Source organism: Phacochoerus africanus, chromosome 10 (assembly GCF_016906955.1).
Source record: "Phacochoerus africanus isolate WHEZ1 chromosome 10, ROS_Pafr_v1, whole genome shotgun sequence".
NCBI lineage: Eukaryota > Metazoa > Chordata > Mammalia > Artiodactyla > Suidae > Phacochoerus > Phacochoerus africanus.
This window is the reverse complement of record NC_062553.1, coordinates 136,498-164,326: the sequence shown is the minus strand read 5'-3', so window position 1 is coordinate 164,326 and position 27,829 is coordinate 136,498. Positions and strand designations below refer to the sequence as shown.

General features: G+C 57.8%; 1 protein-coding gene across 3 annotated transcripts in view; it reads right to left on the bottom strand.

Annotated features, from left to right (window-relative positions):
* Nucleotides 1–23,599, bottom strand: part of PCGF3 (polycomb group ring finger 3) — a 42,098-nt gene extending 18,499 nt beyond the window's left edge. Inside the window, exons 1-6 of one of the 3 annotated variants that reach the window (XR_007137402.1) lie at nt 23,416–23,599; nt 11,136–11,280; nt 10,106–10,254; nt 8,207–8,324; nt 7,261–7,357; nt 5,550–5,605 (exon numbers count right to left, since the gene is read on the bottom strand). Coding sequence is in view for 2 of the 3 variants with exons in the window: in XM_047797931.1 (XP_047653887.1) it covers nt 5,550–5,605; nt 7,261–7,357; nt 8,207–8,315 (262 nt within the window). In the remaining variant the exon portion in view is untranslated. Of the gene's footprint in view, nt 1–5,549; nt 5,606–7,260; nt 7,358–8,206; nt 8,325–10,105; nt 10,255–11,135; nt 11,284–23,415 lie in introns of all 3 variants that reach the window. The other 2 variants (XM_047797931.1, XM_047797930.1) reach the window with 2 other exon arrangements.
* Nucleotides 23,600–27,829: the final 4,230 nt, after the last annotated feature.

Here is a 27,829-nt window from a genome sequence, read left to right as displayed (position 1 = left end):
GGGGAAGCTGTGTGGCAACATTTTCGTTTTTCTTCTGTGTGGTCCTGTCTCGTCTCCTTCCGGAACCCCTGTCACCTGTACGGTTCTGTTTGAAGCCAGCCCACAGCCCTTGGGTGTTCTCTCTGTTCTGTCCTTCGGCCTTCGTCCTCTTCCCTTTCGGGTTCCCAAGGGGCCTACGGAGATGCCCTTGGGCTCAGCGACTCCCTCCTCGCTGCGTCCAGCCAGCCAGCCCATCAGAGGCAACCTTCGTTTCCACCGCAGGGCTTTGATCTCTAGCGCTTCTTTCTGCTTCTTTCTAGGATTCCCACCTCTGCTCGCATCTCCCGTACGTCCTACAGGCTGTCCGCTTTATCCACGGGGCCCTGAGCACATGAACCACAGTTGTTTTAAACTCCTGGCCCGCTAATTCCAGCGTCCCTGCCATGGCTGGTTCTGATGCCTGTTCTGTCTCTTCAGATTGTGTTTTTTTTTTTTGCCTTGTTTTTTTCTTGTCAACTGGACATGACACTTATGGTCAAGAGGTACTGGTGTAAACAGGCCCTACTGCGGTGGTGGTGAGGTGCCGGGGAGGGGACGTCCTACAGCCTATGATCTGGGTTGTCCCTGGTGAGTGTGCACCTCCGGACTGTGAATTCCAAGTGCATCTCAGGATTTCCTCCCCCTCAGGTAGGACAGGACTTCCCCACCCCCAGGTCAGTCTCGCTCTGGGAGTAACCCAGCAGGCAAGGCCAGGGCTAACCGGGCCCAAGGTCAGGCCTTCTTCAGCAGGACACAGGGCTCAGGGCACTTCTTCACCACCCCCTGCATCTGGAACCTGGTCAAGTTCCTGGACGTAAAGTAAACCTCACAGTATCAGGAAGACCTGGGGGCAGCCCTCTGCCTTGCCCACCAGGAGCCAGCTCAGGTTCCCCAGCCCGGCATCTGCTCCGGGCAGCAGTGCTCCTGGGTCTGCCCTCAGCACCCTGAACTTGGCGGCAGAGGTCTGCTTTGCATCTTCCCCTCTTAGTCTAAGAACTGCTGATTGTTCAGTCTGCTGTTAGGACAAGCAGACACTCCTAAGCCCCTTATATGAGGCACCAGAAACCTGGAGCCAGGAAATAAAAAAACGCAGCAGTATTAACTGAGCATAAAGTTTCTTTCTTGTCCCAGGCCAGGGGGTGAACAGAGCTGCAGCAGCCAGCCTACACCACAGCCATAGCAATGCAGATCCAAGCTGAGTCTGCAACCTACACCACAGCTCTCACGGCAGCGCTGGATCCCCAACCCACTGAGCGAGGCCAGGGATCAAATCCGCATCCTCATGGATACTAGGTCAGGTTTGCTACCACTGAGCCACGAAGGAACTGCAGAGCATAAGGTTTCCAACACAGGCTGCTAATGAGAAGAATGGACTCCTTTTGGGGAGAGCATTTGTTTAGTGGGGACTGAAGGGAGTGACGCTCATCCTCCAAATCGAGATCTCGCGCGTCTCCCCCCAAAGACGTCTTTTCACTCGGAAATACTGACCCCAGTCCACGAGGAGCGGGAATTGGAAGGCACCGCGGGAATTCTATGAGATTCGCTCAGCCCCTCCTTTATGCTGAAGATCGGTCACTTCCCACCGGAGGTCAGACGGATGCCCTGACTGCACAGGTGAAGGCCTGAAATGGAAGCTGCCTTTCACCTGCTCGGGGGCTCCAAACAGCTGGGCCTGCTGCTGGAGCTCAGAAAACAGATCTGCTGTGAGTCTGAGGGCCGGAGGCCTTGGCTCCCCTTTAATTTCCGCCGGCATGGACCGTCCACACAGCAGCTGAACGGGACGCGCGTGTCAAGCAACGCCAGCTGTGGAAGCGAGGCCCCCTGCGGCATGTTCTGCATTAAAGCACCGCTTTGCCTGATGCTCCCAGGCTGGGCTCCCCAAGAGACACTACTGGGTCTTCAGCAACGCCTAGTGTCCAAGCCATTCAGTGCGTGACAGTCCTCGAGGTGCTTTTCTCATTCAGAAAAAGTTCTATCAGGGGCTCCCTGGTGGCTCAGTGGGTTAAAGATCCAGTGTTGTCACTGCTGTGACATGGGTTCGATCCCTGGCCTGGAACTTCCACATGCCATGGGTGCGACCAAAAAAAAAAAAAAATTCAGTCACACCAACAAGGTTCCACTGCCAAGTCGTCGGACTACTGCGGAGGCTGGTTGGGATATTCAGCTTTTAGTCCTGACAATGTTCTTGAAGATGAATTACATCCAAAAGAGCAAATGAATTCCACCACAGACACCCCTGGTTCAGAACGTAACAAAAGAGCCGAGCCTTTTCTGCAAATTCCTGCTTACAAGGAACGATGCGCATCCACGGGAGACCTCGCCTTTTCACAGGCCCAGTTACTCAGTCAGGCTGTGCACTGCCCCCCACCCCGCCCCCCAGTCTGCGCCGGCTCAGCAGAGCTCACCCCCGCCTGCACAGGACGGGCCTCTTCTCAGCCTCCCCAAGACCCTCTCGCCCGCATCCTGCCCCACAGCCTCTGCAGAGGCCCGCCCGCGACACGTCAAGTGCACAGAACAAACACAGCGCAGGCTCAGCCTCCAGGCCCCCAGCAAAAGGCTTCGGGGCGCCCCGAACACTCGGCCCCCGAGCTGCGGCGCCCCTGCGCTCCTGCCCTCAAACGCACTTGCTGTCTCCAGGCGGACTTCAGCGGCTGCCACCCCACAAGATCTAATTAACCACCATTGCTAAATATTTTCTTGTTGGACTAACAAATGAGCCAATCAGAAACGTACTTTGACTGCAGCCTTATAGATTATTTATTTTTGAGAAGAAATTCTGCTGTGATGACATATTCCATTTTAAACTTTCAATTTTTTCTATAAGTTGCTTTCTGTGGATGCCTACACCTATCATAACCCTTTATTTAAGGGATGTGGGGTCACTGCTAGATAAACAGGATGCTTGCCTGGCTGACAATGGCAGTCCAAGGACAAAACCCCCACGTGTCCTCATGGCTTAAAAGTCTGAGGCTTCTCTCCTTATTTTGACACGACGGGCACTGGTAATAAAGGCCCCACGTGGCGTCTATGCCAACAGGGCCGGCCTGTCCGCTGCAAACGCTGAACCCACGGCCCAGGGTGACATCATAAAATATTACCCTTCTTTTGATTTTCTTTCCCAACTATTTTAAAAATGTAAAAAACACTCTTGGCTCAGGAGCCACATTCAACAGGCAGGAGCCAGATCTAGTTGGTGGCGAGGGCTTGCCAACTCCTGCTCCAGCCAGTGCGAAGAGGCAGCGAAACAAATACAAGTAAAACTTTGGCTGAGTGTTCCTCCTTCCAGGAGAAAGCAACGGACACGCCCATCCACATCCACACGAGTGTGCAGGCGAAAATGCACTGCGCCCACCCCCCACCATTAAGGCAGAAGGTGAGACACGTGCTGAGGGCCAGGAGAGGCCCTGAATGAACCGAAGTCCCAGTAACCAGCTTGGGGATACTGGAGGGGCAGCCCGGGGGTGACACACAGGAGATAATTGGACGAAGTTACAGATAAAGATGCTGCTCTGGGAACATGGGGTTTTTTAATCACAAAAACAAAAAGAAGCGTTTCCATTGTGGCTCAGCAGCAATGAACCTGACTAGTATCCATGAGGACACAGGTTCGATCCCTGGCCTCGCTCAGTGGGTTAAGGATCTGGCATGGCCGTGAGCTGTGGTGTAGGTCACAGATGCGGCTTGGATCTGGTGTTGCTGTGGCTGTGGTGTACGCTGGCAGCTGCAGCTCTGATTCGACCCCTAGCCTGGGAACCTCCATATGCCACAGGTGTGGCCCTAAAAAGACCGAAAAAAAAAAAAAAAAGAAGAAACAACTAAAACTAATTTTCCACCAAAAAGGTCTCATCTGCAAGGGAAGAGAAAAACAGTCAACTAGCAACCGGCTGGACCCAGAAAGCTGCTCCTTTTCATTCCCCAAACATGTGCAGTGGCAAGGCCAGCGGTGGGGGGCCCGGCGTGGGCAGCGGCTCCGCAGGGGCTGCGGGGGGAGCAGGGGCACCTCCTCCAGACGCAGCTCTGTCTCGGCACCACCCGTCCCGGAGACGCCCTCGTGGTCACCCGGAGGACCAGGAGGAGGCCCGCCAGAGAGAGCGACTTTCTTAGCACAAGGCCGAGAAACTGCGAACAGCCCGCATCCAGAAGACAGCCACCGTCCCAGACTTCAGCCACGAGGATCCCGTCCAGAGCAGCCAAGCTGATCTCTGCCGCCTCAGAAGAGCTGGCGTGAGGGCCAAGCCGGGCTGCCCCTGGCCGCGGAGTGTGAGTCGGGGATTCTGGGGTCCCTCCAGTTCTACGTCGGGGGGCCTCCAGCCGCTGCGCTGGGCTGTGCAGAGGGCGAGGGGACGCATGCGCAGGGACAGACTGTTCACGGCGTCGGCAGGGTCTCTGTTCCTGCGGTGCTGCCTCCCAAGCAAAAGCTCTGCTCAAAACCGTGTACCCCATGTGCCAACTGCTGGCCTCAGACACGGTCGCAGCAGAGGTGAGCCCAGGACCCTGCCCACCGGCTCCATGGCGCCCAGGTGACGGTGCCTGTTGGCCATAGGTGGGAGAGGCTCTGAGTTTCAAAAGGGGCAGGAGCTGCCATAAACCGCGAGCATGCACTGTTCCGATCCATCTGATGGTGGCTGAGGGGCTGGTGAACCAGCTAGTATTTCGAAAACAAATAAAGGAAAAACTCTTGCACCTGTGCTGCTTTTTCTATAATAATTTTTAACGGTATCAGCATTTTTTTTTATTATTATTATTGTTTGTCTTTTTGCCTTTTCTAGGGCCACTCCCATGGCATATGGAGGTTCCCAGGCTAGGGGTCGAATCGGAGCTGTAGCCGCCGGCCTACGCCAGAGCCACAGCAACTCGGGATCCGAGCCACATCTGCAACCTACACCACAGCTCACGGCAACACTGGATCCTTAACCCGCTGAGCGAGGCCAGGGATTGAACCCGCAACCTCATGGTTCCTAATCGGATTCGTTAACCACTGTGCCACGACGGGAACTCCAGAGGTATCAGTATTTTATTTTCATGCATTCTTTGCCTTTTCTCAGCACTGAAAAACCCTTCAAATATCAAAAGATGATTGTTTCTAACTAATTTACTCAGGAAATTAAAATTAAAATTCTCTAAAGAGAAAACGGTGAAAGAAGACTTTAACAGTGTAACCCCAAGTTGGGTATCAAAGGTCGGGTGTAATCCACTGGCCTAATGGAGTAAGCTATATTTGCAATGACAACCCTCTTCTGAAACATGACAATGAGAAAACACTGCCCAAGTGAGTTCCTAACGGTTCCCATCTTTGAAGGAAAACGGCACCTCGGTTTTATCGGCGGGCAGCGCCTTTTGAAGGAAGGGGCGGAGGTGTCAGACGTGTGAGGGACGGAGACCAGCACGCAGTGACGTTGAAGCTGGGACGACAGGCAGGGACAGAGGTGCTGCCAGAGGCAGCCTCCTGTCGGGGGCAGGACCCTGCGGGAAAAGCCACTCAGGGGCCGGGCTGCGGACACAGGGGTCCAGCTGGGCGTTCTGACACTTACCTTCCTGGAGGCCTGGGACCAGTTTGTAAACAATATCCTGCATGGTCCTGTCATGACTGGCAAGAGGAACAGAACAGCTGAGTCAGCCAGAAATGTCAACGCGGTCATTCTCACAGTTTTCACGTAACAACGTCAACCACCACAGTCGCAAATTTGGAGCTGAGGCTGAATTCTGCTTCCAGCTCGCACTTAGGAAACAGTCTGTGCTTGCGGGAGTTGCACATGCCCCGAGTTAACCCATCACTTCAGCCGGGCTCTAGACAGCTATGAACATTTCCGATGCAGCGACCCGCGCCCTTTGCCTGCTGGGCTTCTCCAGTTCTGGCAGATACTGGCTTGGAGGGTCCCCTGTGAGGGTGCCAGCCCAGAGGGTTCCTCAGACCTTCCCGACCACGATCCACGCCAAGGAATACATTTCACGTCCTGACACTCATGTTTGTGTGAACGCGTGGCTCTCACATGCGTTCACAGAAGCACAAAACACAGCAGACCTCCAGACACATGACACCTTCCTGCCAAACCCTGCCAGCTTTTGGAAAGCTCATCCGACCCACAAGGACAGGGGGCTGGGAGAACCACTGCCACACAGCTTGACACCTGGGTCCCCTGAGTGACGGTGCCAGGCCCCAGCGGCTGGCCCAGGGCCCCCGGAGCAGAGTGGAGGGTCTGGGGAGGGCTCCTCTGGGAGGGAGGGTGTGACCGGGCGGGATGGGACATCCTCCAGGTGTCTGGCCACACTCAGGCCCCTGATGCGGCCACCCTGGAAGAGAGGGCTCACACCTACACCCCGGACTACAGGCTACGGACCCTCCCTCACTTCCTCACTGGCTCCAAGGTCTCCACTAGGCCCCCGAGACAAAAGCCCTCGGCTGCAAAAACGGGGCCTGCAGACCCTGTGAGCTCAGGTGTCACCCACCTCCGGAGTCCTGAACCACTGCCGGGATGGGTCTCTGTGTGCTCCGCCAGGCCCGGCCACCCTGCCCCTTGTAACCGCCCTTCCCTGGGGCAACCTCATGGTCTGGGGACAGGGGACAGGTGCGGCAGGCAGGCTGCAGCGTGAACGTCTGGACAGGTAAAACCAGATGCCCACCGGGGCCGGTGCAGGCCCAGGACAAGGACGGAGGGGCAAGGTCACCAGGAGAGAGGCGCCCTGACGGCCAGGGCCCACTGCCAGCAGCCCAGGAGCAGCCCTGCACCCCGAGAACCCACGGGGGACGCGCCTGACCTCCCCGCCAGGGCGGGCATCCTCCTGGGGAGGGCCAGGTCAGGGCGAGGCTCAGGGGACACAGGCCAGGGGCTCTAGCCTGTGGTTTCGATGCCTTGACCAGGAGCAGCCTCCCTCCTGTGCACAGGACACACCTCGACTCCTCAGCTCCGGGGGTGGAAACGCACACACGGCCCCGCCCCCTTCAGACCTGTCACGCGGTCCCCACGGTCCGCAGGCCACAGGCCAGTGCCTCGTGCCTCCTGCCTCCACGGCCTGACCCCAGCAGGGTCCTGCCGACTCCGTGGTGGCTCCCTTGCCAACGGCAGGGAGACTCAAGGGACCCGGTGTCTGCGAGACCCCAGCAAGCAGCCACTCGCCCGCCCAGCCAGCTCAGTGCATCCGGAGGTTTCCCAAACATCCGATCCAAGCAAATGCTGCGGGACGCGGGGACAGCCCGGGGCTCTGCCCTGGCCGTGGGAGGACGCGCGGCCCACAGGCGCTTACCCGATGTACTGCAGAGGGTGGCTCTGGTGGATGACAATCCTGCAGGTGGGACACGTGTTGTTCTCCTCCAGGTACTTCACCAGGCAGCTCCGGCAGACTGCGGGGGGGACGGGGGCAGGGCCCAGAGGGGGCGGAGGTCAGAGGGGGTGGCGCATGGGTCAGAGGGGACCAAGGTCAGAGGGACGGGGCGTGTGGGTCAGAGGAGACGGGGCACCTCCTACTCCAGGCTCACGCCGAGGCCACAGCAGACATTTGGGTGACAGGTCTGCCTTTCAGGTTCACCAACAGTGGAGAAGTTTCAGCTGCCTCCTTGACAAGAGCTGAGGCTCAGAAACGAGAGGACACAGACCCAGGGGAGCAAAGGGCCCAGCAGACGCCCTTCAGTGTCTTTTCTAGATGCTCCCACCATGGGAGCGGAGAGTTAAGCTCTGCAAGTTAGCCTAAAAGAGCACCAGATTTTCTTTGAATAAAAAATTAGATACAATTCGGTGACTCGAACATAAAATATTGCCAGCCAGTATCTACAAATGCAGTTAACTTTAAAATAAAAATGCTGTCAAAACTGGCAAGTATTTTGTTTTCCGAAGTGAAAAATAGAAGCTCAAAACTCACTAGTGTTAAAGGATTGGTTTTCCTTCAACAGCCCCATCTAAGGAAGTGCCCCTCAGCGTCCCGGGCCTCCACACACACCCCGACCGAGCCTCGTGGGCAAGGACGGACTCCCCTCGTCAGGGAGGCAGGGCTTCGAGGAGGGCAACGCCCACGTCCAACACGGGCCACGGGCCCCGAGCCCCGAGGAGCAGATGACCTGACTCCTCTGACAACCAAGTTTAAGGAATTCATTTGGAAACTGTAAAAATAAGCATTTCTTCCTATTAGACAATTGGTCAGCACCCCCCCCTTCCCTCCTGGTCTAAGGCTATGTTCTAGAATATTCTGCACGCACATGTGTGCAGACACTCCGTCACCGTGGTGGCATCGATGAGATACCCACTGCACAGGCGGCAGGTGATGTGGGCGTTTATGTCCCAGAGTTTAATCTTTCTGGTCAACATCTTTGGCTTCTGCAAGAGAAAAACACACATTAACTAACATCCTAGATGCTCCAACGTGAGAGTTTCACAAGGGCCCAGGTTCAATGTAAATCAAGCCACAGTCTGTCCATCTGGGAGCAGCTCCGCGCAGAGGCAGGCACCCCACCCTGGCTAGGTCCATGCCCTGTGGCCCCGCCTGCACCTGTGAGACAGGCAACAACCCATCAGCGCCCCTGCTCCCTCTGAATGGACCTTCCTGCCACCAGGGCCACCATGGGGCATGAGACAGCTCTGCACATGTGCTGACTGCTGCTTCTCCACAGGCACCTGTGGCACCGCACCCCACTCCCACCCTCTCTTCCTGCTCGGAACCCAGCAGGGTCAGCCAGTGAGGTGGGTGTGAGGCAAGAGGGGGTCTGTGGAGCTGCAGGGGGAAAGGCGAGGGGCAGGAGGGTCACGCAGAGCCACGGGGGGGGGGGGTGGTCTCTGCTGGAGCTCTGGCTCCTCTGTCAAGCCAACCAAGGGGCGCAAGGGAGGTCCATCGTCCACTCCAGGAAGCACAGGACAAAACATAGCATCGTCAGGTGCAAACACCCGTGCACCTCACTGGGTGGGGTGCCCTCCAGCCAGCTCTGCTGCCAGACCACAGGCCCACGTGTGGGACCCTGTCATCACTGACCTGGTACGGTGCTGTGCCTGCAGGGTATGCTATGTCCTACCCCAAACCTACGTCACCTCACGTGGCAAAAGGCCCTTGAGATGGGAGGTGGCCCTCCTGTCATCACAGTCCTAGGCGGGAGCAGGAGGCAGGGAGGACGGACGGGAGAAGCTGCCTGGGGGCTGTGCACAGGGAGGGCCTCCTCCAGCCTCCAGGAGGGGTGGCCCTGCCACACCTGGGCTTCAGCCTAAGACCCACTGTGGACTCTGGCCTGCAGCCCTGGCTGTGGACATCTGTCTGGCTTTAGCCCCCAGAGGCCTGGTGGAGAAGCATCCCAACGGGACACCCAGACAGGGTCCGAGAAGCTCTCAAGACAGGCATCTCGGACAGAACTCTGCACACGGACAGAAACACGACCCGGGAGACGGAGGCAGGCCCAGGGGCCAGGGCATCTCGGAGGCGGCCTCTCGCTCCCACAGAGACGCCCATTGCTCAGTGCTTTTGAGCAAAGGCACAAGGAAGGGAACACCGGGCAGACACGCCAGCGCAGGACCTGGAGGGACAGGCCAGCTGTAGACTCAACTGTCATCTACGCTGAAACCCACCAGAATCCAGCTGAGGAGGAAAGAGTGCCCCTCGTAGGATTCCTGCCAAAGGCTCGTGCCCGACGCGCAGGACACACCAGAGGAGCCCCCAGTGGGGAGGTCACTCTGCATCACCCCCAGGGTCGTCAGACAGGGCCAGCCGAGGGCCAGGCTGTGTAGGTGCAGTGCCCAGTGAGGGCTGGCCCGGAGCACCAGCTCAGCCCACACGGGGCCTCCGCACTTGGCCCCCATGGCGGCCACACAGTGCTCAGGCACCCAGTGGGTGCTGACACCCCAGTTACCATCACGACGGCCCAGTCCCGACCCAGGCCTCCGCACTCAGCGTCCCTGAACAGCACCCCGCGCTCGACACCGGACACCAGCCAGGCGCCCACCGGGGCGAGGGACAGGCAGTGGCTCCCCGAGACTCAGTCCTGCGCCCTCCACAGGCTGCAGAGCCCAGGCCAGCATCGTGGACGCCTCCCAGGACCCGGCAGAGCGCCAGGAGCCTCAGGCCGGAGAGGAAAGCCAGCCCCACCACCACGTCCGGACCTCGGACGCGCCCCCACCTCCTCTAGATGCCGTCTGTCCCCTCCGCTGCCTCCGCATCGGATGCTCCGGGTTACGGGAGGGATTCGGGTCCTCGTCCGCTGCTCCCCCTGCACTCTGGCTCGTCACGTCTGCACCTTCCTCCTGTCTCTCGCTGTCTTTCCATTTTCTAGCACAAAAACGGGGTCTGCCATTCAATTTCACGTCACTCATGCTGACGCACACAGCCCTGTAATCACGCTCTTGCTAGGGTTTTAGTGAGTCCCACGCAGCGAACCGCAGAGCAGTCGATCGGAAATACTAACCAAGAGAAAACTTGAATGTAAAACAACTGTGCCCTATCTGCTCTTGAGCCATCAGAGGCTAAATTTTAAAGGAGTTACAGGAGTTCCCATCGAGGCTCAGCGGAAACGAATCACGACTAGGATCCATGAGGATGCGGGTTCGATCCCTGGCCTTGCTCAGTGGGTTAAGGATCCGGCACTGCTGTGAGCTGTGGTGTAGGTTATAGACTCGGCTTGGATCTGGTGTTGCTGTGGCTGTGGTGTAGGCCGGCAGCTGTAGCTCTAATTGGACCCCTAGCCTGGGAATCTCCACGTGCTACAGATGCGGCCCTAAAAAGACAAAAAAAAATTAAAAATAAATAAATCTTTTTTACGGGCAGTGACTTTTTTTTTCTTTCTTTCTTTTTTTTTTTTTGTCTTTTTAGGGTTGCACCCATGACACATGGAAGTTCCTGGGCTAGGGGTCAAATCGGAGCTGTCGCTGCCGGCCTACACCACAGCCATGGCAACGCCAGATCCGGGCTGCATCTGTGACCTACACCACAGTTTGCGGCAAGGCTGGGTCCTTAACCCACTGAGCAAGGCCAGGGATCAAACCTGCGTCCTCATGGATGACAGTCAGGTTCGTTAACAGCTGAGCCATGACAGGAACTCTGGCACTGACTTTTTCTATGGCTGCGACATGCTCACAAAGTGTCACTGAAGGTAAATTTAATCAATGCACACACACTGAAAAGAAAAAGCTCAAAGTTCAAACCGCATTTACCTGCACACGCAGCCGGGACCCTGCTACATTCTGAAGCTGCAGAGACACACGGGACGGTAGCGTTACCCACACGTGCTGCCCACACGGAGCAGCCCCACCGGACCAGCGGCTTTGGCTGCTCAGCGAAACGGATCTGCTCCTTTACCTGCTTAAAACAACCAAAAGAAAAGGAGGTCTGAGCGATGGCAAAGCACTAGCACGAGCCACGGAGACACAGCCTGGTCTCGATGGCAGCTTGGTGGCACTGAGGACCAGGGGCTGGTGGGAGGCAGGGAGGCAACGGGCTTCAGGGGTGACCTGGTGAGAGGCTGGGCCTCAGGGAGGGCTGGGGAGCAGAAAACTGCGTTACTTCATTCCTATGAGGCCTGTGAAGGTGTCCCCTGGGCCACTCACTCGGTGAACCCGTGAAAGAGGGTGCCCACAGGCTCCCAGCTGCGTCCTCAGCCGCGACAGAGGACAGACACACAACATGCAGGGTTTGTGTGGGGACAGGGAGGGCCCATGCAGGCTTGAGTAGGGCCTCCGCCGGGTGAACACGCGTGAGCACAGGCGGGGGTTGCGAGAGGCAGCAGGGAACCGGGGGCACGAGAACCCTGGGAAACGTGGCCTCCGTCCAGGGCGACGCTCTCAGAGCTCCTGGGGGCGCGGTGGCTGCGCTGCGGACCCTGAGCCCTGGGGCTCAGGCTGGGCCCCCCAGAGCCTCAAGGGACTGCGCTCCTGGTCCACCTGGCCCCTCTCCTCATGGAAGCCCACGGGGCGGGGCCGGGGCCCAGGGAGGCTCCCTTCCAAGCAGGAGTGGGAAGCACCGGACCCGGCGCCACCGAGGTTCAACAACAGTGGTTAAACTCGCTCGCCCTGGGGACAACGTGCTGATAAGTGTTCACGTAAAAGTTCATACGATCCTCGTTCCCGTCGTGGCGCAGTGGTTAACGAGTCCGGCTGGGAACCATGAGGGTGCGAGTTCAATCCCTGGCCTTGCTCAGTGGGTTAAGGATCCGGTGTTGCCGTGAGCTTGGTGTAGGTTGCAGACGCAGCTCGGATCCTGCGTTGCTGTGGCTGTGGTGTAGGCCGGTGGCTATGGCTCTGATTCGACCCCTAGCCTGGGAACCTCCATATGCCGCAGGAGCGGCCCAAAGAAATAGCAAAAAGACAGAAAAAAAAAATCTAACTTACGACAAAACCTACAAGGAGAGAGACTGTAAGGTCTTGCCAGAGACACGCCAAAGTCATCTGACGAGATTCATCATCCACGGTTTTCCAAAAAACTCTCCGCGAATTCAGAAGGCAGTGTCCAACCTGATCGAAGTTCTGCATTTAAGAGATACCCACACAGACCCACTCAAAGGTTCAGGCCTGACGTTCCAAGCATTCTTCCCACGCCGCGCGTGGAAAGCAGCCGTAGTGCCCCCCAGAGGTGGTGCCGGCGGCGGTCCTGTGACTGGACAGACCATCCAAGAGACGCCAAGTGCACCACGAGACTGGGGAGCTTCGCTGTAAGTAAACGATGCCCCCTGAAAAGCGTATTTACAAAACAAACAAACAGAACAAAACCCAACCTACAACAAACATCACTCCTACCTAAGCCAGGCGTCTCCCTGCCCTTTACCCCCAAATAACCAATTCAGGTGGAGGGAGACCAGAAGTGAAGGCAAGATCTAAGCCTCAGAGGCCACAGGGCACCGCCGGGGGGTCTCCGGTGTGGACGTCCAGCTGCCGCAGGCCCAGGGAGGGCACAGATGCAGCTGGGAGAGCCCCCAGGCTGTCCCCCGCTCCCTGTCCCCAGGGGACACACCCCAATCCCCCGAGTCTGATGTGTCATGATCTCCTAAGTGGCAGAAATCTAAGGGAAACTGAAACTGAAGCACAAGCCTAGTGTGAAGAGCCCGCGTCATCAGCCTCAGGAGCGGGGGCGATCATGCCCAGGCCACCTGTGGTGGGCCCTGTCCCCAGCACAGGTCCCGTGCCTCAGGCAGACCCTGGGCTGTCCTGACACCGTCCACCAAGCTCCAAAGCTGACTGAAGACGTTAAACACAGACAGGCTGTGCGTGGCTGCCAATGGCCTGGGGTAATTTTTTACAGCACGGAGTTATGGAGAGTTACAAACAAAATCTTAATGTCATCATCAATGAAAGAATGGTTTCTGATATAAAACATAAAACCAAAAAATATGGAACATTTTAGACAATCCGCTCCCCCTTCTTGAACCAAAGGCGTGGGGGCTCCACTCTGGCCCCACAGTCCTCCGGCCAGCACCGTCCGTCTGGGCTGCCCGGTGCGGCGGCCAGTGTGGCCGAAGCCCCTGCACTGAGGCCGGTGTGGCTGGAGGACTGAGTCCTGCCCCACCCCGGGCCTATAACCAGGCTTGAGCTGGGAGAGGTCGATGAGGTTGGCCCCTAACCGGTGCTTGGGAACCCGGCTGGTGGCAGTACCTGTCACCAATCTGAAACTTCCCACGAATGCAAAGCACGGTCTATGCTGAGACGAGGTCTGCAGCGCAAGCGTGGCAGGTGCCTCTGTGAGCAGCCCCACGGGCCCCAGGTCTCTGGGCAACAGACCCCAGCCCTGCCCAGGCGTCTGTCCCAACTCCATGGGGAGATGACTGTGGACCCTGTGCCAGGTCCCCCAGCCTCACCCCACGTGCCTTTTCCTTCACTGAACTGATCAGTGGCCGCGAGACATGTGCCCTTTGGCCTCTCGATGTCCCAGGCCTGCTGGACCTCTGGGGGATCTGCCCTGAGAAGCCCACTGTGGCCACAGATGGTGACCAAGGCCTGGCCTCCCGCTCCTGATGCACCCCCGCAGCACCTGTTTCCCAAGGGGACCCTGTCCCGCCTCCAGGGGGTCAGCAGCCTCCACACCCCCTTCTCTGGTCCCCAGGCCGATCCAGACCCCACTCTGGACACTGTCCTGCTGATCCTCAAGGGCAAGCCCTTCTTGCTGCAGAGGCTTCCACGCCTTCCTCCCATCTTCCATCCCCTGCCCCACGAGATCCTGGTGACAACAGCACCACCAGCACCTCCAGTCTCCAAGGCCGGTGCCCGCCCTGCTGGCCTGGCTGAGCCCCTGCGCCTGCGGCGAGCTGGAGTGAGCTCAGCCATGCCCGGGGGCCATTCTCCCAGGCGCCTCCCTGTCCTCACCCCAACCGCACCCTCCGCAGGTCGGCTGTGCCCAGGGCCGTTCCCAGGACCAGGCCACGGATCCACCGGAACAGCCCCCGCCCGCATCCCGACTTTCTCCTCAACATTTAAGCTCACCAGACTCTTCCCTCCAGAGTAAGCCACACAAAGGGGCCAGACTCCTACGAGCTGTGCCCGCGCTCCAGCTCTGCCCACCCGCGGCAGGGCCTGTCCCCATCAGCTCTCGTCCACGGCAGCTCCGCTCCCCGTGCCCACCTCACAGCTGCGTACCTGGTGGCCTGGTGCTCCGTCTTCACAGTAGCCACCAGCGACCCTGTGACTCCCGAAGAGGCCACCCAAACCCAGTCGCTATCCTGTCCCCACGCTGCCACCATCTTCGGTGTCAGCCCAGCCTGTCCCCTGCAGGGTCAAGGCTGCGTCCTCGTCACGGACGTCACCCCCAGCAGGGCGCCCACTCTGGAGCCGGAACCCAAGCACTTCAGAGTAAACACTGTTGGCTCAGCCAGAGACACTTCTGCCCCTGGAGAGCCTCTTCCTACTCATTTCCGCTCAGACATCGCCCGACTGCTGACCCCTGCTCCCCGCCAACGGCCTCTTCTCAGGACCGGCTGGTGAGATCTTGGACTCTCAGGTCCCCACTCATCTCCCCCCTCCCCCGGGGGAGCTGGCCAGGCTGCTCTGTGCCCCGACACCCACCGCGGCGTGAACACGGCAGGGGCACAAGGAGAGCCCTGCCTCTCCATCTGCTCCCCAAGACCTCTCCTCCACAGCCCATCTGCCCCAAGGCTGGGCCTGGGGCCCCCGGCCCCTCTATGTTCCCCAGGACAGCGAGCCTGCAGCCTCATTCGCCCCCCTGCTTGCCCCCCAGGCACTCTGGTCTCAGCCCCACCAGCTCTGCTGCTGACCACTGCCTGCCCCAGCCCCTGCTCCTCCTCCGGGCACCGGCGGCTCCGGGGCCTGACACTGACAAGGTGAATGAGGCAATACCACTCAGGCTGATTCTGCGCTGACCCGCCTCCCTGCCGGAGTTTGGCCTCAGCGTTTATTTCTTAAACCCAGGCGTTCTGATCAGCAGTGTCTCTGGAACATGGGACATCCCCAGCCAGCACAGAGGGTTTAAGGACCCCGAGTTGCCACAGATGTGGCTCAGATCTGATTCCCTGGTCTAGGAGGTTCACATGCTGCTGGGTGGCCAAAAAAGAAAAAAAAAAAAATCTGATGTCTGGAAACTTGAGGGTGTGACTTAGTGACCTGAGGCTCAGTCGCAGAGGTGTCCCCAGGCACCTGTCCGGCAACAAATGCCCAGCCACACCCATAATCGGCCCCAGCTCCTCCCACCAGGCCTGCCTCCATGTGCACCCCCACACTCTCCAGCTCCACACCCCCAAGCCAAGCTCAGACGTCTCCACCTGTGCTCCGCTGGGGTGACCAGGCATTTCCACGTGGGCGTCAGCATCCAGCGTTTAACCAGGACGCTTCCCTTGCTACCAGGAATGGACGCGTCACGTGTGCCCCCAGCCACCGCATGCCCCCTCCACGCCAACTCACCCAAAACAGCGGCTCTGGGAGAGCACGCATCCTGGTGGCGGAGGAGGCCCCGAGCCACCGTCCTCCACTGGGGATGCCGTGGCGGACCCTCCACTGGTTCTAGAACATTCCAAGTGCAGTCCTGCCTTGGGTCCTCAATCAGTGTGGAGGAACCTTCTTGCTCAGATGGCCCGAGCCCCTCCCTCTCCTCCCTCAAGCCTCTTCTCAAATGTCACCTCCTCGGCCAGCCTTTGGAGATCGCCCACACCTGAGAGCCCCCGCCCCTGAACTGAGGCGTTCACTCTGTCATCACCCACCTCCCCACGTGACTGGCAGCCCTATCAACTCAGCAGAAGGACCACATGATAAAATTGAGAAAACCTTCCCGGAAGGTAGAAAGAAATACATTCCCAAAGGAAATACAGAAGATGCGCCATCCGACTAACAGAAAAAGAAAAGAGAGGAGCTTTGAAACACACGTCCCCATTTACTTCCCAAGCTGGGGGGCGAGAATGCAGGTGTCTCACGCAGTCCTTTCCACAGGCAGTTTTAGGGGGTGTGTCACGACCGTGTATTCCCCAGGAAGAATCCGACTGCAAGGGCCCAACCCACATCCAACCACATTCCGGACCACAGGACGTCAGGAGCACGAGGCAGGGTCCTAGGGCTCCAGGGAGAGGGGTGCCACACAGAGCTCCACCAGGCGACACCGTGGTTCTTCCCAGGCTCTGCCGGAAGACAACTTTAATGCAGAATTCTGCATCCAGCCAAGCTACTGCCCAAGTAGGGCCTTTCAGGAGTCTCGGGAACAGCGCTCAGGCCACATGGGCTGTGTACCCACACGTTACCACGTGTGCCAGACCCAGCGAGCTCAGCAGAAATGATGAGCGCCTCATGCCCAGGAGGATGGTGGACAGGCTGCTGACCACGACCAGGGGAGGCCGGGCAGAGGGACGTGTGAACTTTGATCTGGAAGGGGAGGCATCCTGCAGTCGGGGCGAGGGACCCCACAAGGGCAGCATGACCACTGTGGGGCCGGCCAGCGGCCTGGAGAGCGAGGCATCCAGACGGGGCGGGGGCTGAGGACAGAGGGCAAGGAGGGCACGGGCCTCAGACCCCATCCTTGAGAACGTGCACCCTGACAGCCACGTCAGGCAGAGGTGTCAGAACTGTTTCCATGACCACGTCCATGCCCCACTAGCACTCAAGCTTTGGAGAAGTGTGAAACACACAGCCAAAGGGGCTGTCGGACCCCAAGATTCCACTGCAGACCCACAGCCCCTCCATGAAAGGGCTGACTCAGGTGGAACCAAGCATGCAGAGGGCGAAGCTGAGCCATCGGGGTCACCCTAAGCTTGAAACCTAACCAAGGAGCCCAGCTGGGATTCCCATGGGGTCTCAGAACTGCCCCCACTTCCCATTTTTGGCCTAAAACAGCTCCATCTGCTGTCATGCCCATCCTGGGGCTGGGAGAGTGGCCTTTCCAGGTTCACAGGTGCCCGGGGCTGTACCTGGATGGTCACATGCAACAGATGATCCAGGGACAGGACTCGGGGGAACTGGCCAGGAGGGCTGACAGGAGACTACGGCAGGCAGAATGCCGAGATGGCCCCAAGATTCCAGGGGCTGGTGTGCCACGCCTCCCTCTGTGCTATCCTAGGTGCTGCTGCCAAGGGGCTTCTGAAGATGCAGTTAAGGCCTCAAAGCAGCTGATCTTAAATCAGGGTGAGTACCCAGTGGCCTGACCAACTGCATGGGCTTTCAAAGCAGAGCTTTCTCCAGCTGGTGGCAGAAGAGTAGGTCAGAGGGATGAGTCTTGCTGGCCTGGCAGAAAGCCACACGCTGCCAACTGCCCATGGCCCCAGGCGAGGCCTGCGGGGCCCCTAGCAGCTGAGGGCAGTCCCCAGCCCAGACAAAAGCTGTTGTGTGGACCACAGATTGATTTCAGCCTCTGAGGACCTGAGCAGAGGAGTCAGCCACACCCTGCTGGACTTCGGACCCATGGAACTGTGACTGATAAGTGAGTGTCATTTTAAGCCACTAAGTTTGTGACAATTTGCTTCTCAGCAGTAGGAAACGATACAGTGGTGTTTAGCAAGTCACTGGCGAAGGACAGGGCTGGCCTCCCAGGTACGCGAACTACACAGTGACCACTGACTCAAACCTGAGCATCTGTTCTCCCAATTCTAGAGAAAGAAGCAGGTTAATACACAAGCGGCAGAATCCCCTTTGTCTGGACCCAACCGTGCCTCCCAAATTCATGTGCTAAAACCCTAACCCCTATCCCCAAATATGTGGTCTTTGGGAGGATGGGATTCATGGCGGCGGGGGGTGCATGATGGGAACAGCGCCCCGACAGGAAGAGGCCAGCATGCTCCCTCTCTGCCCGTGAGCACACAGCAAGAAGGGCATCTGCAGGCCAGGGAGTGGGTGCCTGCCACAGACCAGGCCCACCAGAACCTGGAGCTGGGACCCCAGCCCCCAGGACGGTGAGAAAGAAAGGCCTGCTGCTTAAACTGCCCTGTCTGTGACATTGCGTTTCAAAAGCTGCGCTAAGACACCTCTCCCGACAGTGGAGACACCAGGCTGCATCTAGTCAAAGGCTGGGGACAGCCCTCTGCCTCTGGCAGGTCCACCTTCAGGAGCAAAGCGCAGTTACCTTGTGCAGAGGAATCGCTGTTGGACAGCAGAAGTCGTATGTCCCTAACAATTTCAAAAACTTTCTACGCACTTTCTAAACCTTTTATAAAGGCTGCTAAGCAGCAAAGCCACAGTGCCACTGTGAACTGCGGTGACATGGCCCCAGAACACCCCCAATCTCAGAAACGGCTCAGAAACGGAACGGAGATGCCGCCTCGTGAGAGCAGGTGTAACTCTCCAGGTGCCCCTGCTGGGACGCCAGGCCTCTCCTGACACTCTCTGCTCCCAAGGGGCCTGGGGCCAGAGCACAGGAGGTGACCAGCAGCACAGATCACGTGAGGCCACCTCTCAGACCCACAGCCGGACCCAGCCCCTCCCTCACCTCCTTTAGTCTAAATAGCAAATAGGAGACGACAGACAAAGCTGGATGGAACAGAGTGAAGAACGAGAAAACCCGGTGTGATGGGTGGCAAGGGAGGAAGAGGGGAGCCACCAAAGGGGGAACCCGCCTGCGTCTGGTTCAGAAAACCACCCTGGAAGGTGTTCTTGAGATAACTGGGGCGATTTGAAAACGGAAGAAATGAGCTAGTATGTGCAGAAAGTGTCCACTTTTCAGGTGTAGTAATGACACAGCAGCTGTGTGGGGACCATCCTACTACTAGGACCTGCGAGCTCTCAGTTACCTAAGGGACACAGCAGGCTGTCTGCAGCTACTTTCAGATGATTCGACAATAAACACTTATTTAGAAAAAGAGATTCAAATATGGCATCATGCAAACAATTGCTGGATCTAGGGGAAGGGTAAGCCCGCTGTATAATTCTTTCAGTTTTTCTCCATTGTGTTTTTTTTTTTTTTTCTCGAATAAAAACTTTGGTTAAAAAAATAACACATCACTTGAAATAACCGTTCTCTGCTTGTTCTCCGCCGTGACCGGGCCCTGTGTCTGCACTTCCTCGCCAGGCAAACACGGGTGACCAATCAAAGCCCTCAGGACACTCGCCTCCTTAGAGGGCTTTACGAAGGTCAGCTTTTAGTTATTCTCTGCTCAGTACCTATCACGGGCCAGGCCCTGCTGAGAGTCAGGAAACACAGATGCTGGCGAGACCCCCACAGCACCCACAAGTTAGCAGGGAGTTCCCAAGGAGGTCTGCGGATGGCTTTCCACTATTTGCTGATTTCTTGTTAAACGCCTGGGACGTGCTGCTAAGGCAGCAAAGTCCCGCAAATACTGATGCATTTTCCAAAAAAATCCAGTTAACCGCCACTCTCTGAATCCACCTAAATATTAGAAAACAATCAAGCTAACAACTGGTTTTTTAAGGACTATATTTTCTTTCTCTTTTTTTCTTTTTGGCCGCCCCTGGGCATATGCAGTTCCCAGGACAGGGATCAGATCCAAGCTGAAGGTGCGACCTAGCGACCTTAGCTGCAGCCTCAGCAGTGCCGGATCCTTAACCCACTGTGCGGGGCCGCCAATCCCATGGCACCACAATGCAACTCTAAGAACTACATTTGCAAGTACGTTTTAGTTCTTTTCAATGAAGGGTTCTGCTGAGTTCGACGGACAATTCTGAAGGAGTGTGTAGCAGTGCTCGGCCCCTAACGCTCTCCTCCTGTTAGGTGTTTCACTACTGTCCTGTGGGGCTGCGCATAACTCAGCGCTGCGGGGGGGAAACACGCAGATTAGAAACGGTCGTCTTGTTATTTTTAAAAGCCTCACTTGTTAAAGTTCAACGAAATGCTACCAACTTGTAGAACCGAAGGAGAGTTCCATTTTCTGAAGCACAGTGAATTGTGCAGAATTTCTGCAACAGTAACAGCAAATATCAGAAGGGTAGGAAGAAACTGTCCCCAAACCTCAACTCATTCCAACAGCAAAAAAAATTACATTTTCAACTTCAACTTCAATTCTGAACATTAGCCAAATGAAGCTCCAAATGAAATAACAAATCCTGCCATCTAGCAGATTAAAGAGTAACAGTATAGACTGAAACAAGGCTTGCTTTATAATGCGAATCAAACCACCCAAACAAATAATTCCAATCACTGGCAAAGGGCCCTGCAGGAGGGGACCCCTCCCTCCGCGTGGCGACCAGTCCTCCAGGGAGGCCTCCCATGTGGGCCTTCAGAGCCCTGTGCTACAGCCTCAGCCCAGCCCAGAGGGAGGCAGGCACTGGTGGGTCTGGGTACTGGCAGGGGCACCGAGGGCTGGGCACCGAGGCCCCTGTACAGTTTCCCAGAGCATCACTTCCCCACATGGGTCAACTACTCAAAACATTTGGGGATCTCACATCTAAAAAAGGTCTTAAAAACACCAGTGTATACTTTCTGGAGCAAAATAACTGGCAGGAATAAAACGAAGCTCTGGAAACATCCAAAATCACTACACCTGAAGTTTCAAATAACGCCACATCACTGACACACATACCTACGGTTTAAGTTGTGTGTGGGGAGAGGGCTTATGGTTTGCTACTGTGTTCTAGGTTAATTCCTAAAACCCTTCCGACTTGAAACTTATCTCCCGTCATGTGTGCGCTTCAGAAACAGTGGTTCCAGTCACAGTGGTGACATCGGAGGAAGCCATGTAACCAAAGAGGCCACCTCAGACTGGCCACTACACACAACCGTGCTAATCCACCCACAGGGTGCTTCTCAGGACCTGGCCCTGCAGGAGCTAAAATCTGACCAGTGCTAGGCCTTATCCCAGTGTGCCTTCCTCCCTCTCAAGTGTGGGCTGGGCCTGGTGCCGAGATCCCAACAAACAGAATGTGGCAAAAGGGACAGGAGTCACGGCCCAGATCAGGTCACGAAGACCGTGGCCTCCCGCTTGCTCTCTTACTCTGCCGCTGGCTCCCCGAGCTGCCCTCATGGACGTCTCCGGCCAGCAGCCAGAGCCCCGGCCAGCACCCCAACTGCAGCCTCGTGAGATGCTGAGCCTGAGCACCCAGCTCAGCTGTGCCTGGATTCCTGACCCGCAGACACTGTATGATAGGAACTAATAGAAATAGTGCAACTGCCCAGCATTATCACACTTTCAAAAATCCAAAAATGGGAAAGGAAAGAGCCTAACCAAAACTGAATGCCCAGTTTTACAGGTCTTTTCTGAAACTTCACAAAGCAAATTAAGTGTTTAAAGAATAAAGTGTTAATAAATAAAAGAAAAAGAAAAAAAGAAAGTATGTTTAAAAAAAAAAAAGTAAGCATTAAGTATGAGGGTCCCGACTGTGGTTACATTTGGACATTTGGCAAAGAAAAGTTTCTAGACTGGACTATTTGGGGACTCCATTTGCTTAAGATTAGGTCCCATGAAATGTTACACTGAAAATCCAAAGTGCTTTTCTCCTAAGTAACCAAGAAGTGAAACTACGGCACAAAATGAAATGCTGAACTGACCAGTTCAAGCATCTCCCTTGAGAGTTTGAGATTTACGCCTCATTCTACTGTCCAATCTCTGGATGAGTCGCAAGCCTGTCGCACGGACATCTTTCTGAAAGCATTCCTGCTTTTCATGCGTTCGTTCACACACTCCCTCATTCATTCGGTGACTGTGTGCCGCATGCCGACCCCGTGCCAGGCAGCCAGTGCCCGCCTGGGCCTTCTGTCCTCTCAAACTCCTCCAACACTATTCTACACAACACCCTCTGGAGCCCTTCCCCAGTCAAAGAGCAGCACTGTCGCATCCCCACTTCCAAATTAAAGGACAATGTGGGCAAGATCCTGATGAAAGTCTGATTCCAAGGTTTCAGAGACACAAAGCCAGTGTGGACCAGGCACTGGAGGATGGGCCCCAACCTGCTCCATGACCAGCCCCGGGGCCCTGCCCAGGCAGCATGTGCTAAAGGTCAGGTCTGTGGGGCCCAGGGGCTCAGGGGCCTCAGGAGGAGACTGGTCTGCACCTGTGGGGCTCAGGCGACCAGGACCCCGATGCTCCAGAGCCTTTGGAGCAGGCAGGTCCAGCTGAGGGGGCCGGGCAGTTTCAGGGCACCTCTGGATCCCGCTTCTGGACCCAACCCCCCTGGGGACCCAGCCTGGGGGCCCTTCACTCCTCACAGACCACCTTTGAGGTCTGGGTACCTCTCAAGGACTCATTCAAGAGTCGTGACCTCCCTAGGGACCTGTCCAAGTTCTGGTTCTTATCACGGTCCTAGCCCTCCCTCAGAGCCGGCCTTCTTCAGACCTGCCCCAGCATCCAGCTCTCCTACGTGACCTACCTGGGTCACCCTTGGAGCCCACCACACGGCACGGTCCCAAGGTCCCGGCCTCCTGGGAAGGGAGGGCTGTCCCAGGGTCCCAGAGGTGCTCACGCTGCTTCCAGAATCCTGGCCGTACCAAGGCCAATGTTGGCGTCCCAGTCCTCCCTAGCGGGTTTAGCCTCAAGTCCTCATCTTTCCATGAACCTGTCCTGGGGTCCAGACTGCCCCAGTGACCCATCCTAAGGTCCAGGCCCTCCTCAGTGACTTGTCTCAGTGTCCCAGCAGTTCCTGGGTCCTGCCGGGTCCTGAGGTCTGGCCCTGCTCGGTGACCTTCCTCAGGGTCCAGCTCTCTCCAATTCCTGCTGGGTCCTAGGGTTCCAACCCACCACCGTGACCTAGAGTGGGGTTGGACCCAACTCCATGACCCATAGCACGGTTGGGATCTCCTAGGTGATCTGTCTCAGGGTCCAGAGATTCCTAGTCCTTTTCTGGGGGATCCCGAAGTCCAGACCTTCTCGGTACCCGTTCTGGGGTCCGGTCCTCCCTGGTCCCTCCCCGAAGACTCGTCCCGGGATCGGGCCCTCCCTGGGGTCCCAGTCCCCGGTGGGTCCGGCCCGGGCCTGGGCCTGCCAAGCCGAGTCGGGGCTCCGCAGACCGGGCCGACGAGGACACAGGGGCGCGGGCAGAGGTTCGGAGCCTTCCGGGCCCGGACACGGGCAGAGGCCGCGGCCTGTGGAGCGGGCGCCGCGGACCAGGCCGGGCGGGGCGCGGACTCACTGACCTGCCGTCTCGGCTGCGGGCGAGCGGGGCGCACGCGGGGGCCGCGCCGGGAGGGGGAGGGGGCGCCGCTCCCTCTGGGTCCCCCCCAAGAGCAGGAGAAAAAACCCGTCCGGAGTTTAAAACAAAGAGGCGGAAATGCCCGAGTGGAGCCGAACGCAGAGTCGGGGGCGCCGTGCTTGGAGCATGCGCAGTGCCCATCCCGGCTCCCACCCGGCAACCAGGACCGGGGCGGGGCCTGGAGGGGCGGGGCCAGAGGCGGGGGAAAGGGCGTGGTCAAAGGGCGCGGGCGCGTCCGGGCTGGGCTCCGCCCAGGGACTTGGGGGAGGCAAGGGCGCGGGGGCGGGATCTAGGGCTGGGGCGCGGCAGAGAATGTGGGTGCAGGCGGGGGGCGTGGTCAGAGAGAGATTGGAGGACGGGCACTGCTCAGAGACCCTGCAGGGGGCAGGGCGCTAGAGACTTGTGAGGGGTCGGGAAGGCGGGGCCGGAGATTGTGCGGGGCCTGGCGGAGGCGTGGCGCGATCCCCGGTCCGGGGGCGGGGAGGGGCGTGGTCGGCGGGCGTGGTCGGTGGCCGCGGCTCTAGGCGGGGGCGGGGCTGACGGAACGCCGGACCCTGCAGTCAGCTGGGCTCGAGCAGGGCTCCAGGACCAGGGCTTTCCTCCGAGGGAGGCGGTCTCGTTCTTGCATTCCTATTCTTCCTGGGAACTAGCTCCAGGAAGGAGTAGGGTCACGACCCCCTGGGGTCCACACTGCGTAGGGGGCGCAGCGCGGGAATAACAGAGGAAAGTAAATGAGGTGTCCTGTGGGAAACAAGCCAGGTGGGGGAGGCTGTGGGTGTCCAGAGTTAGTTATGATAGAGTGTATAGCTCAGTGGTAGGGCATTTGACTGCAGAGTTGGTTACAGTAGAATGAGCGGGCACGGAAGGGATGCAGGGAGCAAGGCCTGCAAGTATAGGAGTTGGCTGCGGTTCACAGCGAGTCCAGACAGCCTCAGGCCCTGAGGTGGGTGTGTGTGTGAAGGGTACTTTCCAGAGACCAGCCTGAAAACCAGAGGGCACAGGGAGGCTGGAGATGAAGTCAGATGGCAGGGTCTCCGTGGAAGGCTGAACTGTGTCAGTGGGGGCAGGGCTGGATCAGAAGGCAGTGCTGGGGAGAGCCAGGGGCCTGCACCACGTGGTGCAGTGGAGGGCAGGCAAGGTGGGAGGGATGGGCAGCTGCTGACCATCTGAGGAGGGTGATGTTGCTAGGCCCCAAGCTGGGGCCATCGGGAGGCTGGGGGCTGTAGGTGTGCAGCGTGAGCTTGCAGTGTCTACAGATGATGGGATGGTCAAGGGAGGGAGTGAGGGAGGGGGGGCCACCCCCCCTCCAGTTGATCCTCCTAGTGGAGAAATGCAGGAGTTCAGGAGGCGCAGGGGAGAAAGACCCAGATGAAACAGCCTGGGGAGGGGGAGCCTCCTCCCAGGGGCGAGTGATGTCCATTTGGCTGCAGGAAGGATGAGGGCGGTGAGGCCCCTCTGGGGCCATGGCCAGTGCAGTGTGGATGCATCGCTGGAGTGAAAACAGATTGTTCAAAGGAGGAGGAGAAATACAGACAACTTTTCAAGGCAGTAGATGGAAGCCACAAAGGGAACGAGGCATGCCAGAGAAGAAGGCTGTTTTCTATCTGGGCTGGAGCCCTGGCAACGTCAGTGGCTTTGACTGGGTACAGTGGGACAATGACCATGCCGTGTGAGCCCAGGCTCCCAGATCCAGGGGGGGCAGCTGGCAGGACTTCACACGGGGGCAGACCCTGATGCATGGTCTCTTCTAGCTGCTTCTGTTTCCTGGGCACTCAGATGACCCGGATTGGAAGTGGAGGCCCAGGGGACAGCAGACCAGGAGCAGCCCTGGGCTGAGGGTAAGGTAACACCGGGCAGTCACCTGACAGCTGTCTGACACTGTGGCCACCTGTCTGCAAATGGGGGAGAGCCAGGAGCAAGTAGATGAGGCACGGCAACAGTTCCAAATTCGTCCCAGGCCCAGGGTCTCTTGCTGAGGGTGCAGACCAGACATCTGGGCTACCCACCCATTCTCCCCGGGGGACCTCATCGATTACTGCATCCCGGACCTTGACCCTGATTCCCTGGCTCCTGTATCCAGCTGTGTGGCCACATCTCTAATGTCAGAATGTCAACTCCTGACCTTCCCACGGCCCTCGCTGCAGAGAAAGTGGACTCCTTCCCACCTGCTGAGCGGCAATCTTCCCTCCCACGCCCACACTTGCTGTCAGTAGACCCCTTAGAATCCACCACGGCTCCTCCACCCCACTCTCAAACTGGTCCAAGGCCCTGGACTCCCCCGGTTGGTGCATCACCTCCAGGCTGGCCTCCTGCTTCCTTCCTCGGGCCCCAAATCTATCCTCACCAGGAAATAGTAAGTCTCACAACACGTTAGTGGAGGAATGTCCCTGCTCTGCCCAGAACCCTCCAGGGCTTCACTCAGAGCAAAAGCACAAGAGTCGGGGTCACAGGGGGCCCAGGGACACCTGCGATGATGGAAATGCGTGTTGGGTGGATGGTGGTGATAAGCTCCTGGGTGTACATCTGGGTCAGAACTCACTGAAGCGTACAGGTTACACTGTGTGGTTACACCTCAATAGGGCAGAACAGAAAGAGGGAACCAAAAACCAGATATAAGCAGTGAGAGGAGACCCCCCCACCCACCTGCCCACACCCCCTCCTTCCCCAGAGGCGTTGTCCTCCCTTCTCTGCCACTCAAGCACCCCCAGAGTGCCCGTCTTCTCTGCCTCCCCCAGGGCCATCCTCTCTGGTGGGCCATTCCAGGCTGCCCCCCTGAATAACCAAATGGAATAAAACGGGCTCTCTCGGCCACGTGCTTCTCTGCTCATCCTTGTAGCCCGACTCCTCAGAAGAGCTGTCTACACTCGCCCCCGCCCCAGTTCCCCTCCCCGGGCTATCTCTTAACGGCTCAGCCTCCCCCGGTAAAACACTCTGGCCCAGGTCACCCCGGATGTCGTGGGCTGCGTCCACGGCCACCGTCACCTCCATGACCCCCTGCACTGCTCTCTCCTGGGAACGCTTTCCCCTCAGCCCATTCCCGTGTTCTGCCCTCTGACTGGCACCTTCTCAGCCCCTCAGCCGTCCTCCTCTCCTGCCCCTACGGTCACTCCTGGCCAGCGAGCTCATCGGCCGCATGGTTTTGAGCTCCGTCCAGGTGCTGGTGACCGCCAGTGTGTGTGCTCCGAGGTGTCCCTCAGGGAACCGCAGACATTGCTCCCACCAGGCCCGGGGCAGACCGCTTCCTCATCTTCCCATCCCAGCCAGGGGCAGCGCCGTCTTCTCCGCTGCTGGGGGCACACATCAGCACTCCTTCCTGATCCCCCCTCTCTCCGTTTTCCCACAGCCAGTTTATGCGCAAGTGCTGTGGGCTCTATCTTCAGACACGCCGAGGTGCAGCCCAGGCTCTCCGCCTCTGCAGCTGCTGCCCCAGCCACAGCCTCTCCTGAACAGAGCAGCCGAGGAGCCAGCCCCTCGACACCTGGGTCAGAGTGCGCCAGGCCTTTGCTTAGCAGCCGGCAGCTGCTCCGAGTCCCCCAGGGCTGCCTCAAGCCTGGATCCTGCCCCACCTCTGGCCTGGCCTCTGTTGCTCTCCTGTCACTTCCTCCAGCCACATGGCCCCTCAACGCTCCTGGACTTGCTGGGCCCTCGCGCCTCAGGGCCATGGCTGAGCTACTCCCAGGCTTTCCTGACCACCCATGTGGCTCCCCCCGCCCTCTGTCTGGTGCTCAGATGTCTCCCAAGACCACTCCTGACCAACCTGGCAACAAAACCCCAGCACTTGACAACCTACCCTCCTGTCGAGACTCTAGTCACATGTATTGTTGGTGGGGACAGAAGGGAGGTTGCGAGTATCCAGCGAGATTACATGGGTATTTATCCTCTGACCCCGCAATCCCCAAGGAAGAATTTAGGCCAAAGATACACTGGCAAGAATGCAAAGGCATGAACAGGGCTAATAACGGAAATGGAATTTATACTAGAAAAAACTGGAACAGTCCACGTGGCATCAAGTGCGAGTAATTAACAAACCACTGAATCTCCACACAGGGGTTCTTGCAGCTGTATAAGAGCTTCAGACACCTGTATGTGCCATCAGGGGTCACCTCCAGGATGGTGTCCAGGGCCTGTCACTGAGACAAGCAGGACAAAAAAGGATAGTCAGCCTGCTACCATTAGCCCAGAATAGGGGGCTTACTGCATGTTCCCCTTATTTGCCTGTATTAGAAATCCATGTGGATTCTGTGAAGGTGGTGGCAGCAGCAGGACTACTGCATGTGGACGTTCCTAGGCTAGGAATCGAATTGGAGCTGCAGCTGCCTGCCTACACCACAGCCACAGCAATGCAGGATCCAAGCCGT